We start from the raw sequence: 25,297 nt of genomic DNA, 5'->3' as shown, positions 1-25,297 counted from the left end.
ACTAAATTATGAGCAGCTTGAAGGCAATTATCATCTTAAGCATCCATTTCTCCTCAGGCTTATGATTCAAGACATGTTTGCTGAATAAATGGATAAATGATTCACTTGAGAAAGAAGTAGGTTAAGTAATATTTCTTCCAATATGGAGGGATGGAGCTATCCTAACTATTCAGTGATTCCAGTTCTTCATTACCATATTTGAAAGGCGTCATAAACATAAAAGGAGCAATAGTCTATTTTTAAGGTATTTAAAGATATGGAAAATAAAAGTGTTAATATAGTCACTTTACATTATGAATATACCTTCAGTTAATTGTGAGACTCCTCCACCAATTCCTTGTTGTTCGCTACAGTACATCTTTTAATCCTTTCTTTATTCTTAAAAACAACTGAAGCAGTGGAGTTTCCTTAATACTCCTTGGGGAAAAAAATCCATCTAAAACATTAGAGGTCATTCTTAAAGAATTATTTTTCTATTTGTAACTCTTTGAATTACCACTGTCATTCTCTGACTTCACTTTCTACAAATATTTTGGAGACGAAGTCTGCAAGAGATCCGAGTTCCAAGAATCAGTGAACTATACTATTTCAGACCTTTGTCCTTGTCTGGTCACAAGACATTGATGGAACCACTTTATGTCTCTGGAATAACTCCATTATGCTTCACATGAAGTGTGGTAATCAGGCCTGTAAAAATAGAGCAAATGGTCTCTTAAATCCCTTTTTGCTCCTCGCTCCTGACATGGGCTTTCATACCTGCTGAAGCTTTATCTGGAAAGTTTCCTCAGCTTGAAGAACATTTTGTATTATTTGAGACAATAATAGATGGTTCACATTGATTTGCCATATTTTTTATTCGTCTTTCTTTCTCATGAGATTGTGAACTTACTTTAAAAATTGCTTGAGGTAAAATCCACATAAAATAAAATTAATCACCTTAAAGTGTAAAATCCAGTGGCATTTAGTATCTCTGCAGTGTTGTGAGACCATACAACTGTATAGTTCCAGAACATTCTCATCATCATAAACGGAGACCCATGCCTATTGAGTACTCATTTGCTGTTGCCCTTTCCCCCTAGCCCTTTGGCCACCACCAAATTGCCTCTGTGGATTTCTCTATTCTGGGTAATTCAAATAAGTGGAATCATACATTATGTAACCCCTTTGTGTCTGGTTTCCTTCACTTGGCATAATACCTTGGAGGTTCATCCGTGTAGCAGCATGTATCAATACTTTATTCCTTTCTGCAGATGACTAAAATTCCGTTGTATGGATATACCACATTTTGTGGATCCATTCACCCATTAGTGGATATTTGGGTTGTTTCCATCTTTTGGCTAGTGTGACTAGAGCTGCTATGAACATGTCAACTTCTTAAGGACCGGAATTATTTATTTTGATATCCTCAGTGCCTGGATAATTGGTTAATCAAAAATCTGTTGAGTATAATGATGTAAGTTAATGTTTTTAAAGAATATACAAAGACAAGCTCATAAACACACCCCTCACACACACACACACACACACACACACACATCCCGTGCTTCTCCTCCCATCTTCCTCATCTCCAGTAATGATACCAATGCCCACTTAGTAGCCCACGGCAGAAACTTCTCCATTTTCCATATTTAACTGATTATCGAGTCCTATTAATTTTAATTTTAATTAATTTTAAGTCTTGAATATCTCTCAGATATGCCCCCTTTTCTCTATCTTTACTGCTTCAGCCTTAGGTTAGGCCTTCATCATCCTTGTACATTACAACGCCTTTCTAAATGACTGCCCAGACTCCTGGCTCTTTCTACTGCTCCTTGATAGGGCACAAATCGGATGGTATCGAATTGCTGCTAAAAACCCTCCAGTAATTCTCCGCACACTATATATTAGAGGAAGCCTCCTTAATATGGCACAAGATGCCCTTTATAGTTTTTCTTTTTCTTTTTTTTTTTTAAAGTATTTATTTGAGAGAGAGAGAGAGAGAAAGAATAAGAGAGGAAGAAGGAGTGGAGGAAGAGGGACAAGCAGACTGAGCTGAGGGCAAAGCGTGATGCAGGGCTCGATCCCATGGCCCTGAGATCATGACCTAAGCTGAAATCAAGAGTCTATTGCTTAACAGACTGAGCCACCCAGGCGCCCCTATAGTTTTTCTTTAACTTACAATGGTCTTGTTTTTTCACTGGTCTTTAATTATACCCTAACTTCTAACTCTGCACATGTATTTCCCCTCCCCCAGTATGTCCCCTTCTCTTTCATCCCTCCATTCACTCAACAAATGTTAAGTCAATATTACCTGTCCGTTGACACTGGGGTGAATAAGACAAGCTAGGCAGTATTGACATCTGAAGTAAATAATTATGTGTTATGGAGACTGTCCTGTTTATTGGAAGGTATTTAGCAGCATCTCTGGTCTTTATCCACGAGATGCCAGTAGTGCCCCCCCAACCCCTGTGATGGTAAAAAAATGTCGCCAGATAATGCTAAATCTCCTGGGGCCAGAATTGCCCGGGTTGAGACCCAGTATTCAAGAGGGAACTTTTTACAGTATTAATTATTTTTTAAATAGGGATTATGGTAAATGTCATCTGTCTCTGCACATGTTGTACCACCTTCCTAGGAAAGGTTTGCCTTTCCTTTTGGCCTGATGAATTCCTCTAAGAGTCAGTTTTAGTGTTTCCTTCCCCTAGTCAGCCATCCCCAGCAGAAACAGTTACTTCTTCTTTGATCCTCCTAGAGACTTCCTGAGATCTTAATACATTGTTCACTGAATAAACACAAAATATCTTTATTTTAATGAGCTAATGTGTAGTTTTCTCCAGCTATGTAAGGCATTTTCTCCCCATGCATAAATTGCCCCTATTTCAAATTTTAGTAAACAAGGGATTTCAGTGTATGCAGATTTAGTTTTGTATACTTTTTCCCAAGCACAAAATTTTAGTTCCCATATATAAGAATTATAAGTCACTCCTGTTGAGGATAATTAGAAAAAAAAAAAAGAAATTGGGTGTCAAGAATAAAAAAGTAAAGTAAAGCAGATGGCATAGCAGTAACAGAGGTTTTTGCCTTGAGGCTTTAGGAAATAAGGGAATCTGAGGAGACATAAACCAGGACCTTAAAATGGCACTCCCGCAGCTGCAAGGAAGCAGGGAAGTGATATTTGTGTAAGAGGGGCCTGATGGCATGTGCTTTGGGGAGTTATCTCTGGGACTGAGGATTCGGGAGTCAACAATTCCAAATCATGAAATCAGAAAGGCATTGCACATTTGGATGGAGAACCAGATACAGGGAGAAAATATGCCTTTCATATGCATATTATCTTCAGCAAAGCAAAGCAAATTTATGGGCATTTCATTGAAATGGCAGGGGAGAGAGACCCTGAGAAATTTCTTTTGAGCAAAAGATGGTAAATGGAAAGCAATTGTACCATAACCATTATTAGTAATTTAAGGCGTGAAAAATGTTACCGATACTCTCTTTATTTAGCATGCTGTCTCGATGGTTCTACTTTAGGATGATACAGAGATTTATAAGGGCTTGCATTTAGTCCTTCCAAAACCTTATTTTCGCCCCTACATCTTAAGTACCTTGAACCGATACATCTCCTTATCCTCACAATTGGGGAGAATCTGCTGTATTTGTGACATCTCCTGAGACTGGAAACTACACCTTATCCTTCTGTCTATCCCCACCTCTGCACCTGGCACATAACTGGAACTCCAGCACTGTTGAGCGTACAATCCAAAACAAGATGTGGCTAGAGGAACAGGCAAAACCCATTCTCTTCTCTCAGATGGAGACTCAGAGAAAAGTGGCGATTGGGAGCAGGCGTGCCAGGAATGGACTCAGCTGCAGGCAGTAGCTGGAAGTCAGAAGCAGGGAAAGCACAGAGATGATGAGGATGTGCCAGGCCCAGCCAGGACTGCCGTCAGTGAGGTCCTGCAAGAAGAAACGCAGGTGTTGCCACAGATGTTGGAAGATAGAGCCCTGGGGAATCACTATTGCAGATCCAAGCAGGCAGGTCTGCAACAGTATCAGACAGGAAGGTAGAGACCCGGTGCTGAAGTTAGGGGCAGGACTCTGGTCTTCAGGATGTCAGGAAAGGGCGGTCAGGGGAGGATTGCCAGGAGCATGTCTCACAGCCAGCTCCCAGCACTCTGTCCTACACGGAGAGGAACAGATTCACACAGTGACTGAATGAATGGAGTAAATAAAACCAGTCATCGAGGAGATAAGTATATTATCAAAAGAGGAACTTGGGTACAAGAAGAGACAGAATCTATGTTGTAAGACTGGTCGTAACATTTAGACTGGGCTTTAGCTATGTTAAGCCCAGACAAAAGGAACAATGTAGAGAGTCAAATCCAAAGACTGACAGAAAATGCTGGAACAGGAGCTTCTTAATTTCATCTTATCCAAGGACAGAGTCTGGGCAGGATGAGGTCTGAAGATGTGCGTAAGTGGCCACAGTTATAAAATTGGGACCCTGTCAGGAAACCCAGCGGGGACTTCCAGGCAGGAACAATGAGTTCTGCGTCGGCTTTAGTCTAGCATCTTGCACATTCTGGAGCTCTGAATGGAAAGATTTATTTGCTTTCTTACTCTCTTGGGTGCTTCAGGAGGAAAGTCCGTTTTTTAAGGCTCTGAAGTGCCGTTCTAATTCAAGTATCAAAACATGACTTGGGGACCATAGGGAATAGAAGCATATGTCTGTGATGTCAATATATAAATAAAATGTTTCAAAACATCATCTGGGCCTTTGGGGGGCGCGCATTGTCCAAAATGAGTCATGGATTTGCAGTAAACCATGAATCTTTCCTGCCTCACCTGAACTAATTATCCAGGGAATTACACCCAGGACCACAGAGTGGTGAATTCCAAGGTAGTGAAACAGGAAGAAGTTAATTGGTCCACAGAGGGACTGTGACTACAGCCCAGACTTTATTAGCACCAACTTCCAACTATGAGGCCAGCCATACTCAGCTTTCCCCAAGAGCTCACATCTATCCTTCCTCACACATTTTCCCACTATAAATGCTATTTATCCAAATAAAGAGAGTTTGGATCAGCAAAACAGGATTGAAGCACGGTTTTCCTTTGATGTTACAAATACTGTAAATAAAAAAATAATTGCCTTTCAGAATGTTCAGCTACCCATTCCCTTTAACCAAGAAGAATTAAGAAAAGAAGCAGCAAGTCAACAGATATATTGGAAAGAGAGCAAAAGTAGATGTGAAGGGGGCTTTCTGTAGTGAAGGAGAATAGAGAAAAGGAGTTATTATTTTCTTTCTTTTTTTTTTAAGATTTTATTTATTTATTTGACAGACAGAGATCACAAGTAGGCAGAGAGGCAAGCAGAGAGAGAGAGGAAGGGAAGCAGACTCCCCACTGAGCAGAGAGCCTGATGCGGGGCTCAATCCCAGGACCCTGAGACGATGATCTGAGCCGAAGGCAGAGGCTTAACCCACTGAGCCACCCAGGCGCCCCGGGTTATTATTTTCTTAACTGGACTCTCCCACTTTTCTATCTTGTCATGTTCACCTCTATTCTCCATGATGCTAGATTTAGATCTAATTCAAGCTTAACCATAAGTTACATTCCTCAATACTAAATCACCTGGAGGGCTGTTCAAACATAGACTACTGCTAACCCATGTCCAGAATTTCTGATATAGTAGGTCTGGGACAGGGAGTATGATTTGTATCTCTAACAAGTTCTAGGGTGATGCTAATATTACTACTGGTACAGGGATCATATTTTGAGAACCACTGACCTGAAGACCTTTAACTTTGTTGAGTCTCAATTTTATCCTCTCTAAAATAATTAATTTTCAGATAATTGTAAAGGCTAAATGTTGCAAAATATTCCAGGGAAATGCTAGTTGTTATTTTATTTAAAGGAAAAATCAAGACACTGGGAATCAGGAAACCCTCTGGTCATAGTCTATAATAAGGCAGCTGGTCATATAACCTCTCCAGGCCTGTTTCTGCATTTATAAAATGTATTAATTCATGCAACTAAAACTTACTGAATACCTAATGTGCCTAACATTAGCCAGACATTAAAGGTATGGTAGAAAACAAATCCTGATTCTACACATTTAGAATTATGATTATGTTTTGAATGAACCCCTAGTTGTTTTTCAACTCTAAAATTTTGTGACTTCATAAGAAAAGTTAGCCTTTTCCTGTTTTTCAATCACTTTGTTCTTTAGTAATTAGACTTAACATGTTTATATCAAGGAAAAATTAGGTGCCACTATTGGGTGAATAGGCTAAAACACATTCATGTATTATTCAAGTAAATTTCGTGTGTTGACTGCCACTCTTGCCTATCAATAAAAAGAAAATTTTAAGTGTGTGGATTAGATGGTAAACCAACAATGAAGAAAATAACCACAACTGATATTTAAGGTCCTTATTTTCCAGTGACATCATGCCAAATCTGTCTTCATTAACTGAGCAAACAGTTGTTGAGCATCTAATATTTAGCAGGCGCTATGCTAGGATAAAGGGTTGGAAGTGTGAATAAAATGGGCATTGTCTCTGCTATGCTAATGTACCTCACATTTGGGGCGCCTGGGTGGTTCAGTGAGTTAAGCCTCTGCCTTCGGCTCAGGTCCTGGTCTCAGGATCCTGGGGTTGAGCCCCGCATCAGGCTCTCTGCTCAACAGGGAGCCTGTTTCTCCCTCTCTCTCTGCCTACTTGTGATCTCTCTCTCTGTGTCAAATAAAATAATAAAATCTTTTAAAAAAATGACCTCACATTTAAGGGGGTTAGTCAATGGAAAATTAACTCATTTCATTAATAAATCAATTGTCATTGTGAGAGCTACTAGATATTAGAAATACAAGCCATTAGAAAATGTACAATAGGAAGATGTTCATCATCACTTATCATCAGAGAAATGCAAATCAAAACCATAATGAGATAGCACCTCACACTTGTTAGAATGGCTAAAATCAAAAAAGAAACAGGTGTTGGCAAAGATGTGGAGAAAAAGGAACCCTTGTGCACTGTTGGTGGGAATGCAAACTGGTGCATACTCTGGAAAACGGTATGGAGGTTCCTCAAAAAATTAAAAATAGATTGACCATATGATCCAGTAATTCCACTACTGGGTATTTACCCAAAGGATACAAAAGCACTAATTCGATAAGATATATGTACCCCTATACTTATTGAAGCACATTTATGATAGCTAAATTATGGAAGTAGCCCACAGGTCTATTGATAGATCAGTGGATAAAGAAGACGTCCTGTGTACACACACACACACACACACACACACACGGGAATATTACTCAGCCATAAAAAAGATGAAATTTTGGGATTTGCCACAACATGGATGGATCTAGACAGTATAATGCTGAGTGAAATAAGTCAGGCAGAGAAAAACAAATACATAGAATTTAAGAAACAAAACAAATGAACAAAGGGGAAAAAAAAAGACAAACCAAAAAAGACTCTTAACTATAAGAGAATAAACTGATGGATACCAGAGGGGAAGTAGATGGGGGGGACAGGTGAAATAGGTGAAGGGGATTAAGAGACATTTCTATTAATGAGCACTGAATAATGTATAAAATTGTTGAATCACTATATGTACACCTGAAACTAAATAACACTGTATGTTAATTACACTGGAAATTTAAAAAAAAAACAACAAAAAAAGAAAACATACAATGGAGACTTGACTCATTCTGAGGTATCCAGGAAGCCTTAGACAAGTCACTTCACTTCTCTAAGAGTTCGGTTTTTCACTTATAAAATCGGGAATAATAAAACATATCTCTCCCTGAGATTTAGATAATGATTATTAGAGGTTTGAGGCAATTTATGTCAAATTCCTAGCAAAATACTTAGCACACAATATAATAGGTAGTTATGATTGCTCATTAACTAACTGAAAGATTATCCATGCAAATTAAGAATCCCAAAGGTCAAGATCGAATTTTAAACTCTAAAGAGTTCGTCAATAATACTGCTAACTTAATTTGCTAGTTACTTTTTAAAAGATGAAATACAAATTACACAAATTCTAAATATGGTATCATATATAATTAAGTCTTTATAATTGTTTTTCTGTATGCCGTGCAGGAACCAAAGAGGATGTATCTCGATTCAACTTAATGGGTAAATCAATCACCACCATCCAGATCTTTCTTGCAACTAAAGTGAAAATCTTTTTATTTTTTCCAGCTACTTGAAACGAATTGAAAAATATGAACCTGGAAACCAAGCCAACCAAAGTTCTAATAAGCCAGAGTGGACTTTTGGAAGGCATCAGCATTCTGGTGCTCTTCAATTTAAGGATAGATTTGGAACTAGCTGAAGAAATGTAATCAGCATCTTCTCAAAGAAAGAGGTGGACTTAATTGAAAGCTGAAATTTGTGTGCCCTAATATATTCCTTTGGAATTATCAGGCTTAGAATAGACAATCACAAGATACCACAAAACAAATATATCCATACAATCTGTACACAAGAATACTGGGAGTCCTGCAGAAATAGTGATTGAAATAGAAATAGTGATTGTCCCCCCTCTCGTTACCCCACCCCATCATCCCCCCATGCCAAAATGCTTCCATTCCTCAGAACTGGCACATTTTCTAAAGCCTCTTCACCTGGGTCTCCCCCCACCCCCATCTCTTCTAAACTGTATTCATATTTAAGGCTTGAGCTTGCTGCATTCTCCAGGAAGCCTTCCTTGACTCTACCCACCTATGTCTAGATAAGGTGTCCATCTTAAATCCTCTCATAAACACAAAAGCATCCTGTCCTCCCCCATGGCAGTCCTCTCCACACTCTTCTCTATCCTCCAACAGACTACCAGCCAGCCTCCTTAGGGCAATGACTATGTCATTCTGTTTCCCAGTTATAAACCTCCCAACTAATACAGTGGCTGGCACAACACTCAATATTATTTAAATGACTATACATTTAAATGGTCAGTGGGAACTGAGCAACCCAACTGACAGGATGTAGGGCAGGAAGCTCACGCCTTCCAAATATCACAGCGAGAAGGCAGCCCTCCAACCTTTCCAGCTACCGTCTTAATTATGAGCTCATCCCTTCGTGGCAATTGTTTGACAGCAACTCAACTCAAACTAGAATGAGAGAGGATAGTATTGTGCTTTCCACAGGGTAGATCCTCAACAAATATTTAAAAGGAGACATCATTCCAATGCTTGCTTTGATCCAAGAAAAGAAAGGAATAAAAGTGTAAGACAACAAGGCTTTATCAGACTGTTCGCATCCTTTTAGCAGGCCGACTCTCATGTCCTCCTTTAAGGCGTGGCCCCTTTTGAAATCTGTGGGGTGTAGGTTGCTGAAGAGACCATCTGTTTTGCAACAGAGAATACTTTAGGAATAGGAGTGCAGGTGTTAACGGTCAGGCAGCTGAAGACTGATCTCTGCCTCCCTTCCTCCACCCCTCCACTCCTCAGCCCTCAGTGGCTCCCTCCTCTACTCCTTCACTCGTTTCTCCTCCTGCTCAACCCCCAGCCACGACAACAGGCCCCCTACACTCACACACCAGACAACCATCACCAGGACCATCCTCTATGCGTTGGGATCAGCTCCCTTCCCAGTCCCTCCCCTATCCACACAAAAAGCTTCTCTCTGAGGCACAAACTATTTACCAGAGATCTAACTGTAAACACTCACTTCCCCAATGAGTGGTGAGTAAGAAGGAGTCAAAATAATGTATAAAAATGGCTGGGATGGCAGTCTTCTGCGTAAAAAAGAAAAATTCCCCTTTGGTTTTCACCATCTTCATTGTTCTGTCTAGTCCCAGGGCTTCCCACCCAACGCTGATGACCGCCTGCTTCAAACCCTGCCACATCAGCAGGGAAGGAGCCTAGCGGCATTTGGCATTTGCATCCGTTTCCAGGAATGTTTCAAGTTATCAGTTTACTCTGCAGAGATATTTTTCCTTTAAGTTGATAAATGTGTGCTTGAACTGATACTTGACTAGTTCTCAAAAACTCGCTGAGCATTTTTTATACTAAAAAAGAAATGACAGTCATGCTTCCACAAAATGTTCTCCCGTTTAAATGATCAGATTTGACCGTGGATTCCTCCTTGTAGAAACCCTCCTAGAACTGACCAGCTACCCTTTCAAATTCCTTCCCTCCGAGTTACTTCAAAAAGTCTTTCTGAGTTATCCCCCAAGTCAGTGCCCTTAAGTAGAAGGGTTTATTATAGTTCTGTTTTCTCCCTTTTATTTCCATTTACCTATTTGTTTTTAAGTTTAGAGAAAGCAACCACTTTAAGAATATTCAATCCCTTTGGTTTATAGCAGCTGCTGATGGAGTTAACTTAGGCAGAAATTTTTCCTTAAAGCACAGCCAAAAAAAAAAAAAAAAAAAAAAAGAAAAAAAAGAAGGGGGGGGGGGAAAAACAAGGAAGGGAGAGATGGGGAAAAAAGAAAAGGGGGTTGGGGAAAGGAGGAATTGCAGCCCACTCACTTCTGTTCGGCACAGAGGGAATTGACCTAAAGATGTCCCTTTTACGTTGACTTCTGGGAGCCCTTGGCATTCTGAGTAGCACAGGACTGCCTCACTGGGGGTGCAGAGCAGTCAGCAGTGCAGCCCCAGCCTTATGGGCCTTGAATGACATCTCAAGAGAGTTGAAAAAAGGGCCATCCACTGAGGTTGACTGCACCCAGTATTTCACAATTCTCAGGAGCTCTCACTGAGGGCTTTCACCCTCAGTCCTGAGCTCAGGGTGAAGATCTCAGTTCCTCCTCTGCCTGGGGTGGGGAGCAAAGAATGGGATGGGGCTGAAGGGGAGAAGGAAGTTGGGTGGTCGGGAGGGAGTTAATATCCACACTGATGAGGATGCTGCTTGGGGTGTGACCAAAGATGACTGCCCCATCTCAGAATCGAATTGGAAAGCCCCTCCAGGTGGGCGAGGTGTTTTCCCCAAGGTGTAGAGAGGAGCCATGAGGAAGCCAAGAACGTGCTTGGGCGTTACCTGTAAGAGTGGGGTCAGTGAATACACAGGGAGCTCAGGGCACTGGGGGTCTCGTTGGAGAGTTATCGGAGTCCAGGCTCCTCATGGAGCTGTTGAATCCGGACAAGGCATCAGTGGAGAAGAGAAGGTGGAGAGTGGAAACCTGAAGGGGGAGAGGATGGATTCTCCACTGCAATCTCAGAAAGGAGAGACCCCGTAAGAGAGGCGTCCAGGTGGTCACTTGCAGTCTTTTTGCAGGGCCCGATAATCTCCAAAGCCGAAGCCGAGAGTGGCCTCAGTATAGGTCGAACGAAGGACTTCCCGAATGGCGGGGCCAGTCTGGTGTGCGCAAAGCATATCCTCCCCAGTGCTCAGTGCCACGCTACCCCTCGCGTGTTCCCCCCCTCCTCCCCAATGGCAGGCGTCCTCGGACTCCAACCCAACCCTGCACAGACAGAACCCCCCTCTCACCCTCTCCCGGAGCCAGGAGAGAGCGTTACTGCTGGAAAAGTGGGGGCACACACGCCCCAAAGCTGGAAAAAGCTGGGCGCGGGTGGGGGAGGGGACGGGAACAGGGGGCGGGGGGCGGAGGGAGGGCGGCCTCCGGCTGCGCCACGCTGTCGAATCCCCACTCCCTCCTCCCTTGTTTCCTCTGCGCCCGCCGCGCGCCCTCCACCCTGCGGGTGGCCTGCAGGGCACAAGGTGAGACAGGGCTGGACAGCTCCTGCTTTGATCTCTGGGCTCCCGTCCTTTCTACAGCTGCCTGGCAGCCCAGAGATCTGCAAAGTGTGCCCACGTTGGTGTCTGCAGAGCGCTCCGACGTGTCCAAAAGTGTTTCCAAACTTGGAAAGGGCGGGGAAGGGCGGGGGGATGGGGAGGGCGGAGGTATGCAGAATGCGAGTCAGAGTTTCCCCTTGAAAGCCTCAAAAGTGTCCACGTCCTCAAAAAGAATGGAACCAATTTAAGAAGCCGGCCCCGTGGCCACGTCCCTCCCCCCTTCACTCCCTCCTCTGCGCCCCCGCAGTCTCCTCCCAGCTGTGGCTGCCCGGGCCCCCAGCCCCAGCCTTCCGATTGGTGGAGGCGCTTTTGGAGGCACCCACCGGCCAGAGAAACTTTGGCCGTATAAATAGGGCAGATCCGGGCTTTATTATTTTAGCACCAAGGCGGCAGGAGGTTTCGGCTAAGTTGGAGGTACCGGCCACGACTGCATGCCTGCGCCCGCCAGGTGATACCTACGCCGGTGACCCAGGGGCTCTGCGACACAAGGAGTCTGCATGTCTAAGTGGTAGACATGCTCAGCTTTGTGGATACGCGGACTTTGTTGCTGCTTGCAGTAACGTCGTGCCTAGCAACATGCCAATGTAAGTGCCTTGAGCTTGTTTGGGGCGGCCGGGGGAGGGGAGAAAGTTTAGATGGGTGGGCACCCTGGTCTGAAAAATGAAATCCTACAGTCAAGTCTAGGTCTAGCTTGGAGGGAAGGCTCCCTGGCATGTGGAGAAAGGCAGGCATGCATGAGAAACGTGGAAATTATTTTAGAAATGAAAACAGAAAAGACTCAACCCTCCCCCAAAGTTAGGGAACTTTTCTCTCAACTCGAAGTGAGTCTTAATTTTATTTGGATCCTCTGATCAGTGAGGCTCAAAAGAGAACGGAAAGTCTTTTTCCTAAGGGTGAGATATTGACAACTATCGGGCCCATGGCTGCACTGATGCCCACCTTGTAAAACTTGAGGCCTGCTTTAGAAAGCCCTTGAATTTAGTCATGTAGAACTCACCCCCTAAGGGCTTTGCTCCTATGGGCGGTTTAGGCTTGCCTGCATGAGGACGATAACTATGAGGCGCCCTCTGGAGGGAGGACAGTGAAAGCACAGGGGACCAGGCCTTACGCTAATGGAATCCCCATGAGAGAGACCCCTACAGGTTTACAAAGGGAGGTGACCTGCGTTTCTGATTAAAGCCATTCCAGGTGGCTAGTGAGTGTATCCTGGGAAGGAAAATGGTGTTACTTGGAATGGATATAGTCTAAAGAGTAGAATTAGCTTCTCCATTTATTATCTGGTCATGGACATGGTGACATTATTTAATTAAAATCTGTTTTGCCTTTCGTTGAGCCTGCAAGTTACTTTTTTATCATGTTCTTAACGACAATCAGACATTCTGAACACAGCAAGCTGGAAAATATAAACACGGATCTGAAACTCAAGAGACCCGGGGTTTTCCAATGACTTGGCCGCTAATTTACCATGTGACCTCGGGCAAGTCCTACTGAGCCTTTTCTAAAATGCAGAATGCAGATTAGATGGACTCCGAGGCTACTTTCAGACAAAGGTTTCATGACCAGACTTCAGTGTCAAGATAGAAAGAAGAAAATCGGTCCTTCTTAAAAATGGCTGCCTAATTACCAAAGATACTGACTTGATAGAGTCGTAGGGGTGTCTGGCCACACCCAGCACTTCGAAAAGTTTGCTCCACCCACATGCCACGGTGTCTACCATTGCATCATTGTCGATGCATTTGTGTGTGTGTGTGTGTGTGTGTGTGTGTGTGTGTGTGTGTGTTTCTCCCTTTGTCCACTTTCAGTATTCACACTGTGGATACTGAGTGATTGTATGGAACAAATTCACATTACCAATTTTGTTTTTATGAGACCTGAGGATGGGGGGGAAAGTTGGCTCCTAAAGGAAAGATGAAAACAGACCTAGGGAAGTCTGAAGGTACAAAAAGGCAACTCACCTTCTGACCAACAGCCAACGTCAGTCTGGAATAAAAGTTACCAAACACACAGTTCTTCAAAATGGCTCAGTCTGAGTAATGAAAAGGCAAATTTCCAAAATCATAAGGAGTTCCGTTAATCAGGCCTGGGCATAATTATTCTTCCTACTGATGGACACAATGAAGTAAACATATCATTTTCCTTATTTAAAAGTAATTCTCATAAATTGCCCTTAAATATCAGTGCTGGATGTGGTCCACCCTCCTGAATTGTGACTCTTGCAACAGATGTTCTCACTCCAAATGACACACTTCTTGGCCACCTAATTAAAGCAATTTTTAGGGGTGATTCATCTCGTTGCCAGCTTGGCCACCCTCATATCCTGTGTTAACCTATAATTTTTCTACCGTAGGAGAGGAATTCAGTCTTTAAGGTCTTAGAGCAATTATGGCAAAGGGGGGGATGTTACTTCAGTGTGTTTTTCCCATTACTTCTCAAGATCTTTCGTTTTTCCATTTATACAGAGGCAATTCCTTCTCAGGGACAAAAGAGATATATATTGGTAAAATGACCTTACCTAATTTAAGTAAACCAACGTAAAGCAAAATTTCGGATGTCTAAATGGCTCCATTTTCATGGTGACTAATTCGCAAATTAGACCTTTTGAAAAAGGACATTAAGAATGGTATAAACTCAATGAAGCACTAGGTAACTTTTATAAAAAATGAAATATTTAGGTAACAAAGTTCCCGAAGTTTTCCCTTTTTTAGATTTTTAGGTATCAAAAACTATCTACACCATAAATTATTTCCTCATCAGTGTACTGGTCTTACATTCAGCGATCCACCCATTCAGTTTATCAACTTAATTACTATGCATTGGAAATATCCTTTGGACACATTAATATTTCACAGCATTTATAAAATAGTAAATAATTAACAATTTAATTCCAAATGTATTTACATATTAATATTGCAAACAAATCACCCTGCTGATCCCTGCCATACTTTTGACCTGCATAATTTCCAAGTCATTAGAATATTCTTAATAAAAAATACACTTGATCCTTTAATTAGGTAAGTCAATTTTATAGGCTAATATGTCTATTTGTTAATTGCTGCTACGAATCAATGAAATGATACTAATGATTATTTACCTCTTTTCCCTTTCCTCTACAGCTTTACAAGAGGTGAGTAAAATTACTTTTAGAATTTGTTTTTTTATACTGGGATGGTTTTGGCCACGCTTATGCCTTCTCTGGGGAAGGAAGAGAAGGTTACAGTGGTGTGGAACAATTTGGATTTCCAAGAAAATCCTCAAGAGTTATGGTAGTCAAACTTTGCTGGCTGCCTAGAAAGTACCCACCCCAATTTCCAAAATGGGCGGTGCTATTGAATGAGACCACCCTTACAAGAATGCTCATAAGAAACAGAATAAATAATCCAGTGGAAGTTTGGGTTTTAAGCATCCACTACCACGAAGCAGGAGACTTCACAGAGCTAGAGAATCTTGTTACTCCCTCGGAATCATTTGCAAGAGTATTAGGAACAAATTCTTAGCTCATGAATTGAATTTGAGGCATAATTAGAGATAAGTATGCATTTTGGTTCTGAACATGTTATTTAATTTGTGGGTAAAATTTAAAATCATACTTTGAAATTTTGGAATAATGGTATGCATGATGCATGTACTCTTAGATATATTTGTATACTATACAGAAATGGGAGCCATTTTAAAAAATACACAATTTTTCTCATAATTATTTCTTATTCTTTTTTAGGAAACTGCAAGAAAGGTAAGATTCTAATACTTTTCCATAATATCTGAAATGATCAGAAATAACTTCTAATTTAACTAAATTTATAGTAAACTACAGAAGGAAAATACTTTGTCAAGATTTTGCTCACATGGATATGCATTAAGTAAACCATAAAATAAAGTAGCTTTGATTTTTATGATAACCAAGTTTTATTATCTTCCAGAATTATCTCTAATTATATTATACAAACCGGTGATTTACATACTAAAGAAAAAAAGAGTTAATTCTGGAGATGGAAGGAGTATTATGTTAGTTATAGGTAGTAAATGAAAGTTTATTTTAAAGGGCTTTTTAAATATACTGTTAACAGTGTAACAAAATGATAACTTTATCCACAGAAATCATATTTCTAAAAATAGTAGTTATAATATTGGCCTAATGACTGGAGACTGCAGCCTCTAGTCTCCCAGGTTGAAAACATTACATATAATTATAATAAAAACAATGTATATTTTCTATTGTATTATGCCATTTTTACAGCTACTTTCTAATAATACAGTATTTAGATCAGTCTTACCGACTAATTATTGACAAGACTGCTTTCTCGTTCACTGGAAGTCGCTTAGACATTTATTATTCTGCTGTTTGTATCTTCCTCACAGGGCCCAGCTGGAGATAGAGGACCACGTGGAGAAAGGGTGTGTAATTTTTGAACTGTTAAAAAGCTTTGGACCATATTTGAATAACTACAGGTTAGACGGTTCATAGGATTATTATGTATTGAGATATTTGCACCAACTTTTAAGCAGATAATGCCCCGCAGAAGAGGAGAATGAGAATTATTATATATAATCACTATTTTTCTAAATCAAGATTATCTTTTTAGAAAGCCACGATGTTAAAACCAGCCATGTTCTTTGCATTGGTTTGTCTTCATTTTCAGTACACTTGTCCAACTTATGCATAATGGACATGCATCTACTTACCCCCACAGTCCTCTCTTTGCACATGTTTTGTTGCTTTTCAAGCAAGATCTCTTACAAAGCCCAGGAATAGTAGTGAAACAGCAGTCAACAACATGCTTCTGCCTAAATTCAAAAATGTGCAAGTTAGGTTTACAATTTATTCATGGTATTCTTAGATCTCTCTGCTCTGCTTATTTGGCATGGACAGCTACATTATATGACACTTTTGCCAATATATAGATACCTATATCTCATATCTATTGGGAAGCGCAGTCTGAAATGTATTCCACTCCCAACAGTCTAGTAGAGGTCACATTACGTCAGTAAATTACTGTAACGACATGAATAGTGTTAACAGTAGGCAGTCTGCAGGATTTTCTACCTTGTGATAAAGTGACTTTATCATCCTATCAATTAATCTACCATTCATACATAGTACACCAAAACAGTTGAGTAAGTGCCTCAATCTGAAACTGACAATCAATATACAGAGAACACCACTGTGCACTGATCTCCATGTGACATTTATAGAATTATAAGTGGTAGCTATAATTTCTATCTTTATTTGAATCCTGGCGCTCCATTTTTAATTAATATTCAAAGGTTGAGCTATCCCTCTTCCAGCAGAACTAGTCTGCCTGGTGTCGTCTTTGTGTATCAGTCACTAAGCCTCCTTCTAAGAAAGACCCACGTCATAAGTGAAATTCAATCGATGACAAATATGGCGTATTAAATTTCCTTACCCCTTGCATTTTTGCAAGGGGTAAGGAACCACTGAACCACTGATCTTACCACATATATTAGGTCTCCTTTTATGTGTATAGGTTTCTATGGGGGTCTGTCTAACCATGACCGAATTTGCTTTTTACAAAACAGGGTCCACCAGGCCCACCAGGCAGAGATGGTGACGATGGTATCCCAGGCCCTCCTGGTCCACCTGGACCTCCTGGTCCCCCTGGTCTTGGCGGGGTAAGGCGTCTTAAGTACTGCTAACTTTTAGCTCACTTCAGTGTCTTCTACCTCTATTGAAAGAAGGCTCATTGTGGAGCTTATTTTTAACAGTTAAGGGAGAATCTGCTATTTGGATATTAGTACATTTTCTTTCATTTCTTTGGTTTCTTCATTCAAGATTTTGCTTTGCCTGGTTTCTTTGTGAGCCCTTGTCAGTTACAGAACTGGTCTTTGTGTTCACTGAAGGTAGCTGCAGCCCTCATGACTATTATTTAATTTGGGGATTTAATATCTTTCATCAGTAGGGCACAAATAAGAGGTGTTGCATTATTAAAGAGTTTGATTAGATTGAATTATAAGTGAAATCCCTGGTCTTCAGCAATTTCACAAACATCCTACTCTTTTTATTCTCCTTGGCTTGAAGTCTGCTGAACCAACATTCAAAGTAGTTTTAGGTTTAATTTGCTTGAAACTAATTTGAGAAAAGTACATTTCCCTTTTTCATTAATATCTTCTTTTAGCTTTATGTCTTTAACAATGGTATGAGTGCCAAATGGCCTCACTGCAGGAAGGAAAACATATTTGCTTAATTGGTTAGCACTATGAATCAGGAGCCTGATTCTAATATCCAACTGTATGCCAGTAAAATAAGACCTTTCTCCCCCAGAAGATCTTATTATGATTGCTTATCTACTAAGTGCATTAAAAAGCACCTCCTTTAATAGATCTACTACTATAAGAGAGATCTTTAACAGTAAAGTTATTACTGTGAACTATTTTTTAAAAGTTTAATCTTCCAAGGGGCATTTTAATTTAATTTTCCTCTAAACTTGAAAACTCTTTATATCCTTTTTTGAAACTCCAGCAAGAAAAAGGCCTCTCAGTCACTTTTGTGTAGTTCTGGAGGAGCAGGACAACAGGTGGAAATGCAAAGGTGACCTCTCGGTCTCTGCTCAATTTCCCAGGAGTCTCCAAGGACTTAAAGTTTAGAAAGCTCCCCTTTCTCAGTGTAGAGCTAGAGGGTGGGAGAGGGGAGAGTGATTGGCAGAGCGGAAAGGGTTTGAAAAAATGAGGTGAGGAAGCTTCCCACTTCAAACCAGGTAGGGATTCCATTTTAAACTTATATTCTCTCCTGACTTTTTAGGAACTTAGCTCAATATGGAATTAAAAACTTATAAGTTTATAAAAATATCACTCCTTTTTTTTAAATAACAACATAAAAATCTGCACAAGTAGGATGAGAAAATGAACTACAGAGCTGGTAATTTTTATATAACGTGTTTTTTCCTCTCTAGAACTTTGCGGCTCAGTATGATCCTGGTAAAGGAGTTGGCCTTGGCCCTGGACCAATGGTATGCTTCCCTCTTTTTAATCTCAGCTAAAAAAATTACTGAATAGAGAATTTGTTTCTATGTAAAAAATTTCACATTGTCATTTCCTTAACTACCCTAGGTTAACACTCAATAAAATACTTAGATCAGATAACGGCAACAAGTCCTTTTGTATTCAAATCTACAAGAATCTAAGCCTAGATCTGGGGGTTGAATTTTCTCTACAAACATGTGTCCAGTGTGTAAATAATCTCTAGACATAGTAACTATAATTTAGATAAATCAATTTAATTTGAAAGAGTGATCACTCTGATTAATTATTTTATATCCTTTAACATTGCTCAGACTTTTAAGCAACCTGTAGAGATGCAGAGCTATTAAGTTCTATAAACTTGCTGGAAAGGAATAGCAAGTTCTAGTCCAGCCCATTTTTAAAAAAAATATTTTATTGATTTCTTTCTTTATATATGTATTTGAGTGGGGGATGGAAGAGCAGAGGGAGAGGGACAAGCAGATTCTGTGCTGAGTATGGAGCCCAATGCGGGGCTTAGTCCCAGGACCTTGAGGTCACGACCTGAGCCGAAACCAAGAGTCGGAGGCTTAACCCACTGATCCAGCCAGATGCCCCCGCCCATTTGTCCTATACGAGAGAGTTTAAACTTTTCTAGGGCCATGGAAGTGGTTAATGACAAAACTAGGACTTCCCTTCCGGCAGGATATCTGATAATCAACGACATCGTGTCTCAGGTATCTAGTACTTGAATAAAACATCAATTTATTCAGCAACTATTTATCAGACGCCTTCAGTGAGCTCTTCAGAACAGCACCTGTACTAGGGCGCTAGGGATGTAGCCGAGAATATGGCAGAGTCTCACCCTCCCTCAAGGAGTTAACAGTACTGGAAATGTTTCTTTTAATACCTTTTGATTAATACCTTTTTAGTCTATTATAAATCCATACAGAAGAGTGTAATTTAGCATTCATATCACTCAGCACAAATAGTCAGCAACATATCCTATAATTTGAGTAATAGCTAGAAAAGTTCCCTGCATGATTACGATGATGATGGTGTATCTTTAACAAGCGAGCCTTCCAATAAGCATTAATAAGATGTGTTAGAAAAAAAAAATAATATGAGCATCAAAAAAAAGGTTGCATCGCAGTGTTTAATTAACTTAATATTTTTAGTTCCAGCCATTTTTGCCTTTATTTTATATAAAATTTTATATAAAATTTTGTTTTAATAATTTGATTGAAAAGTGACAGTTTCTTTTAATGTGGAAGCAATTTCTAAAACCAAACAAAATTTTATATAAAATAAAGGCAAAAATGGCTGGAACTAAAAATATTAAGTTAATTAAACACTGCGATGTAACGTTAACATGGTCTATAAAGTATAAATTTCACCTGGACATGCATTCAGTGCTGTGTCTTCAAAAGAAGATGTTTGGCTGGACCTAATGGTCCACAGTAAGCTAATCCACTGTAAAGGCAAGATAATATTTTGTGTAAATTAAAACTCTCACTTGAGAAGTAATGTGCCTTTAATTGATGATTGCCAATTTCCTGATTTTTCTGATAATTTTCAAACATCCATATCTAAAATGAAGAAGTAGAGATTTTCTTTGGCTTTGTTTGTATTGGGTATTTGAAATTAGCCATTTCAGCTAATGCTGAACATTAGTCAGCTTTAAGGCAGTACTTATGTCTCAGGAAGAAGCTAAAGGGGAAAAAAAAGTAAAACGCTAATAAAATAGCCTACATAAGCCCAGAAAATTAATATGGATTTCAGATTCCCCTGACTTTGGAACATTTTCTGGGGGGCACAAAACAGAGTGTTTTACTTTTAAATATCAGTGAAATATAATTTAAGCTTGCACCATCCCCACACAGTCACAGACATATGTAATCAGCAGATATGTGGTTCACAAATAAGAAAGATAGGCAGCAATAAAGTATTAAAATAATTTTCCATGTTGGAAAATCAATAACTCTAAAACCCCACAGGGTTCTTCTCTGAATTAATGAGTAATCATCGTCCGTCTCACAGCCTCCACAAAATAAACTACCTTTTATGTAAATGAAATTGTTGCAAATATGCGGAAAAATGGATAAATATAATTAAAAATTCATGGTGTCAAAGAAAATTATTTTTAATGTATACCTAAAAAATTATTTTGATTGAAAAGTGACAGTTTCTTTTAATGTGGAAGCAATTTCTAAAACCAAACAAATAATTCTTATAATTAAGATGAGCTGCTTTTTAATAAAATCCATATTATTTCACTCTAGGCATTAATACCGTGGGGCAGACTTGCCTGCAGAGTCCCCATGGTTGATGTGTCATGAACAAATTACCCTAGACTTGCCTATGCCATATTTTCAGCATGAAGGAGCTGGCCCCTACAAGAGATCTTGCACAGACCTGCTTACTGCAAAGGGGAGTCAAGAATGTGGATTTAACTCACAAACTAGTAACACTGTCTCGCTCTACTTGCCTGGGACAGAAGGAAAAACAAAAGGAAGAAGCATCTGCTGTGGGTGTGGGCCACATTTTCAATAATAACATTAGAACCTTCTAGGAGGATGTTTCAATAATGTTTCATTTTTCCTTCACCCCTCACTACCTCAGCTTTGGTCTGACATTTTCATCAGTCCCCAGCAGCCCTAAAAGGAGCTATAAGGTTACATAACAAACCTCGCTCTAATCATTAAGAAGGACTGTTGATCCTTTTCAATTGATGCCCCTTGCGGCAAGAAAAATATCAATTTCTTCACTAAATATGACAGGGGGAGATGACCTATGATGGAGGCAATCCGAATGGAAATGCTTCACCCATGGCCCAGAAGGCGGTTGTATATTCCATACTGTGCGCACGGCTCCAATTCATGGCTTTAGAACAATCTCAATCAGCCCAGTTGTCTGCAAATTTAAGGAACCTGTGTCCACCCACCCAAATGGGTTCTGCTGATTTGGGTAGGAGAAAAGGCAGAAGCGAAGACAGAGAAATAGTGGAGGAAATGTTGGTCTGTAAGAGCCTCCCTGGCAGAAACAAAAACTGTGAAATAAAACCAGGACAATTCTGTTTGTCTATCACAAAATGTCGGTGGCACTACTATGCCAGTGCTCTCCGACTCAAACCAAAGCCTGGATAACTTCTCAGTGCTAAGACTTGTCCTCTTTCCAGGGCTTGATGGGACCTCGAGGGCCACCTGGTGCGTCTGGCGCTCCTGTAAGTACCCACAGCTGGTAACCTTTCTTATGGAAAAAGCCAGAATTAAAGAGATGTGTGGAGTATGACGTACTGGTTTCTTTTAGGGCCCCCAAGGTTTCCAAGGACCTGCTGGTGAGCCCGGTGAACCTGGTCAAACTGTGAGTACATTTTCACCCATTGTGGTGGATTATGTTTCTTCAAGATGTTTATTAATACAACCTCAATGAGATGATTGGTCTCCTGTTTTCTTCAGGGTCCTGCGGGTGCTCGAGGTCCACCCGGGCCTCCTGGCAAGGCTGGGGAGGATGTGAGTATTCCCTCATTAGCATTTCCAAAATGCTATTTAAACACTCCCTCCTCGACAAGACTTTCTGGATTCAAATGAAGTATTCGGCCAAAAGCTGGATATGCCCGACATAGGTCGCCCCATGTGGAAGATGTTATTTTCATGAAATCTTAGTTTGTATTTTGGGAAATTCATTGTCCGTTAAGTATGTATTCGGACCCACATCTTTATAGAATGCCTTTTCCCCTCATCTTTAAAACCAAGATGTTCCAACTTCGATCTGATGGCTTAGCAAGAAAAGGCTGACCCTACGATGCTTTCATGTTTTAGGGTCACCCTGGAAAACCTGGACGACCCGGTGAGAGAGGAGTTGTTGGACCACAGGTAAGCTTTTTATCCCGGGGTCTCCAGCCCAGACGTCAGAGGCGCCTCCCATGCAAGGTGGATGGTAAAACCGGTATCCGTCTAAACAGTTACCTAGATGTTGGATTGCTTGTACCACTCACCGAAAGCATCTGACCGATCAGGGAGCCCAGTCAAGAATGCATACAGTGTTTAGTGCGAGGAATGTAGTTTTAATGACAGCAAGCTTGCCATAAGCCAAACCCTGTTTTGTTCAAACAGCCTAGTGTTACTCAAGTGAGAGCAAGCGGATGCGCTTAAAATATCCTAGCCTTTGATTCCAAGTTTGAACTTCAATGGGAAGAAATACTTTGGAGGGAAGAAATCATTGTTTTCTAATTTAGAATGAAAACATGATTTGTCCTCTTCTGTGTTTCCTTTTAAGGGTGCTCGTGGCTTCCCTGGGACCCCTGGACTTCCTGGCTTCAAGGGCATTCGGGTGAGCACATTCTTTACCCAGAGAGTACATACTTTTAGGAAAAGCCTCGACTATATTTAAACTCCTGGGTGACACATACTTGCTTCCAAATTCCTGGAATTCGCCAGAGAAAAGAGCTAAGAGAAGAGTTCAGATGGCTGAAAAGTATGGTGGGATGCACTTTTCTCAGTGTGCTCCCAGCTTCCAAGAAATGAGGATCCCTACAGAGAAAATTGTATAAAAGGCGTACGACTTGAAGAGGTACTTAAAACCATCTGAAAATGGTAAAAATTATTTAAGAGGGAGAGGCTGTGAGAGAGCATCTAATTCTAGTTCCTTCCCTTCCAAGTGCAGAGAGGAGGCTTACCTGGGGCAATGGAGCAAGTCTGCCCCTTGCAGCCGGCTGGCCTGGCCGGCTGGACCCTCCCTTGCACAGAAGGGGTCACCCCCGGGTGAGGGCAGGATTTGACCAAGCACTGTGATGGAATGGCATTTTAATAATAAGGATTTGCATTTCAGGGACACAATGGTCTGGATGGATTGAAGGGACAGCCCGGTGCTCCAGGTGTGAAGGTAAATACTAAGCCAGAACGTTGTTGTTGTTTTTTTAAATTGACTGTAATTCCCCATGACCATCAGAAGGGATATTTTTAGTGAAGACTACTCATTCCAAAGAATATCTTATTTCCTCTTCATTATTTCAGAGCCTCAGTGGTGAGGCTATGGGATTCTGTGACAAAAGTCCAATTATTAATACCATTTCTGTAATTCAATAGCTGTTAAACAGTTGAGATAAAAATAATGTCAGTAGTTTCTTCCTTCATTTCCTATCCTCCAATTTCAGCTGATCTCTGTAGCCAAAATAAAAGTAAATAAACATATAATCAGATGCTGGAACGCTATGTTATTTTAAACTGTAAATTCTCCTTTGCCATGCACTAATTAGATAGGTACATTCATGTCACAATATACTTTTCAACCTCTTTCCTGTGATTTATCTGTGCACACTCAAAAAATTTTTAATTAGGTAATTAAAGTCTCGGAAGTGTGTTATCTCTTGGCTAGGCTCTTCTCTGACAGCGTTTTCAACTATAAAATGTTCTCTCTCCTATTAAGGAGATAATGTGATATTAAAGTGAATACCAACGTAATTACAAATTAATGAGTAACGAATACTAGCGGGACTAGAAATGAACATGAATATGGAGAATCTGTTCTAACTTTCCAGCTGCCACACAAATGGATAAGGTCAAACTCATTCTCCCTAGAGCCTAATGTAATAGCTCAGCCTACTAGTCCCAGCATCATAAAATGTTAGCACCGAAAGGAGCTCGTTTTGCAAATGAGGGAAACTGAGGCACAGAGAGAATGAGTGACTTGTCCAGAGTCACACATCTAGCAGTTAGGAGGGCAGAGGCTAGCAGTTCTGACTCTCAAAGAACAACTTTGTGCTTATTCCCAAAGAGTACACTTGACACAGAAGCCTAGAAATGAATGGTTCCTAAAGGGTCTGTGAAATCTGTTTCTTCCAGACCCTAATCAGATTCCTTAGGAGCAAAGTTCCTTCACATGTGCCATTTTATTAAATGACTGCTCCCCCTCCCCTGCCGGTACCATGGTTTTTACTCAAGATAAGAATATGGGTTGGAAATAAGTAAGACAGCTGTGAAAAATATTACAAAGCTTTAAATTTCCATGCATATTTTACAAAAATGAAAACACTGTTAAGAATAACTTGAAAGAGGGTAAATATGGTTCTTTTGAAAGCAATTTATTCTCTGCCATCTCTTTTTATGATATCATTCCTGATCCATAAGCCTAGTCAAAATCATACCCAAAATCTAAGGGGAAATATTAGAGCGGGTTACATAACCCTCAAATGACCACATCTCCCTAGTACTCTGGTATCTGCTATTATCTATATTAAAAATGCATATTTTAGAAATTTAAAATTTTATGGATTGGCGTAATTGAGAAAGTCTGTGTAAGAAATGTTACAAAATATATAAATGATTCAAATTAAAATAATAGGGTAGCGGTGCCTCGGTGGCTCAGTGGGTTAAACCTCTGCCTTCAGCTCAGGTCATGATCTCAGGGTCCTGAGATCGAGCCCTGCATCAGGCTCTCTGCTTAGCGGGGAACCTGCTTCCTCCTCTCTCTCTGCCTGCCTCCCTGCCTACTTGTGATCTCTGTCTGTCAAATAAATTAAAAATTAAAAAAATAATAATAAAAAATAAAATAATAGGGTAAAAATGACTCAATCAGAAAAAAAAAAAAAACTGATACCCTGAAATGAACAAAAACTC

The 25,297-nt window shown here is 40.4% G+C and overlaps 1 protein-coding gene across 1 annotated transcript in view; it reads left to right on the top strand.

The window, feature by feature from the left end:
* Nucleotides 1–12,120: 12,120 nt before the first annotated feature.
* Nucleotides 12,121–25,297, top strand: part of COL1A2 (collagen type I alpha 2 chain) — a 35,175-nt gene continuing 21,998 nt past the window's right edge. The window contains exons 1-12 of the mRNA XM_032874973.1: nucleotides 12,121–12,313; nucleotides 14,843–14,853; nucleotides 15,445–15,459; nucleotides 16,086–16,121; nucleotides 17,265–17,357; nucleotides 18,635–18,691; nucleotides 21,859–21,903; nucleotides 21,990–22,043; nucleotides 22,139–22,192; nucleotides 22,502–22,555; nucleotides 22,959–23,012; nucleotides 23,511–23,564. Coding sequence (XP_032730864.1) covers nucleotides 12,244–12,313; nucleotides 14,843–14,853; nucleotides 15,445–15,459; nucleotides 16,086–16,121; nucleotides 17,265–17,357; nucleotides 18,635–18,691; nucleotides 21,859–21,903; nucleotides 21,990–22,043; nucleotides 22,139–22,192; nucleotides 22,502–22,555; nucleotides 22,959–23,012; nucleotides 23,511–23,564 — 597 coding nt within the window. The 5' untranslated portion in view covers nucleotides 12,121–12,243. The remainder of the gene's footprint in view (nucleotides 12,314–14,842; nucleotides 14,854–15,444; nucleotides 15,460–16,085; nucleotides 16,122–17,264; nucleotides 17,358–18,634; nucleotides 18,692–21,858; nucleotides 21,904–21,989; nucleotides 22,044–22,138; nucleotides 22,193–22,501; nucleotides 22,556–22,958; nucleotides 23,013–23,510; nucleotides 23,565–25,297) is intronic.

Source organism: Lontra canadensis, unplaced genomic scaffold (assembly GCF_010015895.1).
Source record: "Lontra canadensis isolate GAN:19392208 unplaced genomic scaffold, GSC_riverotter_1.0 scaffold2, whole genome shotgun sequence".
Classification (NCBI taxonomy): domain Eukaryota; kingdom Metazoa; phylum Chordata; class Mammalia; order Carnivora; family Mustelidae; genus Lontra; species Lontra canadensis.
The sequence above is the reverse complement of the archived record's forward strand: the minus strand, read 5'-3'. Positions and strand labels throughout refer to the sequence as shown.